Raw genomic sequence first — 1,881 nt, 5'->3', positions numbered from 1 at the left:
GACTCATTGATCCGGGAAAAACAGTGTCAGACATCTAGCCAGAAAACAAAACAATGAGCATTTTAGGTACATTCCAATATTACTGTTTTGCTTGATACCAATATTACTGTTTTGCTTGATAGCATGTGAGTTGGTTAACAGCACTGTTAAGGAAAAGATTGTTCCACTCATTTTAAATTCACATTTCTGGTTAACATTGTCAGTTTATGACTGTTCAGTAAACCATTCGGCCCGCGATTTAGGCTGGATTTTAGATTTTGGCCCCTTCTCTGATTGAGTTCGACACCCCTAGGATAGAGTGTTGGCCTGCAGATTAAAAGATCCTGGGTTCGATTCCAGTCAAGGACATATATGTTGATTGTGGGCACATCGCCAGTAGGGGATGTGAAAGAGGCAGCTGATCGATGATTCTCTCTCATCGATGTTTCTAACTCTATCCCTCTCTCTTTCTCTTTGTAAAAAAATCAATAAAATATATTTTTTTAAAAAGTGGTTGAAAAAAATAAAATAAAGAAACGTTGAGCCTAAATTATGGAGGACTTTATCACAGGCAAAAGTTAATGCTTTATTTAATTGTTGGATGAGAAATAAACATGGAAGAGATGCTTATTGGTTTGTTTTTAAATTTTATTTGAGCTGGATATTTGGAAAGTTAATTCAAAATAAATGACAGGTAGTTTTTGCGTAGAAACAGCATAGAGATGGGAGGTCGGTTAGTCATTTATGGGAATAGGGTAACTGAGAGGTAGTGAGAATCTGAGTTAGTATTTTGGTCCAGAAAATGATTACCTTTAAGTAGGATTAGCTACATTGTAGATATGTTTAATATGGATAATTTCTAGTTCCATACAACTCTAAAGTTGCATAGGTTTATAATTCTGATTTGTGATAAATTTTCATTGACTTTGAGATGGGTTTTTAAGGGAGCAATGACTGTTAAATATGAGTTCTCTTGGAACAGAGAAGTTTGAGCATAGCTTTTTGAATCTGCTTTGTTTTCACACTGTAGATGATGGGATTCATCACAGGGGGAATAAGCAAGTATAAATTGGCAATGAGTGTGGGCACAAAGGGTGGAGCATGTTTTCCAAATCTGTGAACAAAAGATAGGCTGATCAAAGGGATGTAGAATATGGCCACAGCAGTGATATGAGAAATGCAGGTGCTGAAGGCCTTTTTCCTCTCCTCTGGGGATGCAATGTTGAGAACTGAGTGAATGATCAAGACATAGGAAAGCAGGATAAAGATAGAATCCACTCCAGCAGTAGAGATAATTGCAAATAGTCCAAATGCACTATTGATCTTTGTATCTGAACACGAGAGCTTCATCACATCAGGGTGGAAGCAGTAGGAGTGATGGAGCACGTGGCTGTGGCAGAATGATAGACGCTTAAGAAGTAGGACTAGCGGTGTCAGAATGACAGTCCCCCTGGTAATGACTGCCATGCCAATCTGTGCAATCCTTGCATGAGTTAGAATGGTAGCGTATCTCAAGGGGTTAGAAATGGCCACAAAACGATCAAAGGCCATAGCCAGGAGCACTGAGGATTCCATGAAGGTGAAGAGGTGAATGAAGAACATCTGTGATAAGCAAGCACTAAAGCTGATTTCCCGTGCATTCACCCAGAATATTCCCAGTACTGTTACCAGTGTAGAGATGCATAAGCCAATGTCAGTGGTGGACAGCATGGAGAGGAAGTAGTACATAGGCTCATGGAGGCTTGGCTCAGTGAGGACTACAAACAGGATCAAGGCATTCCCAGAGAGGGCAGTAAAATAGAGGCAGCAGAAGGGGATGGAAATCCAGGCATGGGCCCATTCAAGTCCAGGAACTCCAGTCAAGAGGAAAGTAGGGAGAGTAGAGTTATGGTAGAATGACAT

At 40.1% G+C, this 1,881-nt stretch overlaps 1 protein-coding gene across 1 annotated transcript; it reads right to left on the bottom strand.

Annotated features, from left to right (window-relative positions):
* Window positions 1-936: 936 nt before the first annotated feature.
* On the bottom strand, window positions 937-1,881 carry LOC118713115 (olfactory receptor 51F2-like). Its single transcript, XM_036427502.1, has one exon. The coding sequence runs from the start codon at window positions 1,879-1,881 to the stop codon at window positions 937-939; it is 945 nt and encodes a 314-aa protein (XP_036283395.1).

The sequence above is a fragment of the Pipistrellus kuhlii genome, unplaced genomic scaffold (genome assembly GCF_014108245.1).
Source record: "Pipistrellus kuhlii isolate mPipKuh1 unplaced genomic scaffold, mPipKuh1.p scaffold_m20_p_9, whole genome shotgun sequence".
Lineage (NCBI taxonomy): Eukaryota > Metazoa > Chordata > Mammalia > Chiroptera > Vespertilionidae > Pipistrellus > Pipistrellus kuhlii.
The sequence above is the reverse complement of the archived record's forward strand: the minus strand, read 5'-3'. Positions and strand labels throughout refer to the sequence as shown.

Coding starts and splice junctions, on each gene's coding strand:
- LOC118713115 (XM_036427502.1), bottom strand. CDS start 1,881: ATGTCATTCTACCATAACTCTACTCTCCCTACTTTCCTCTTGACTGGA.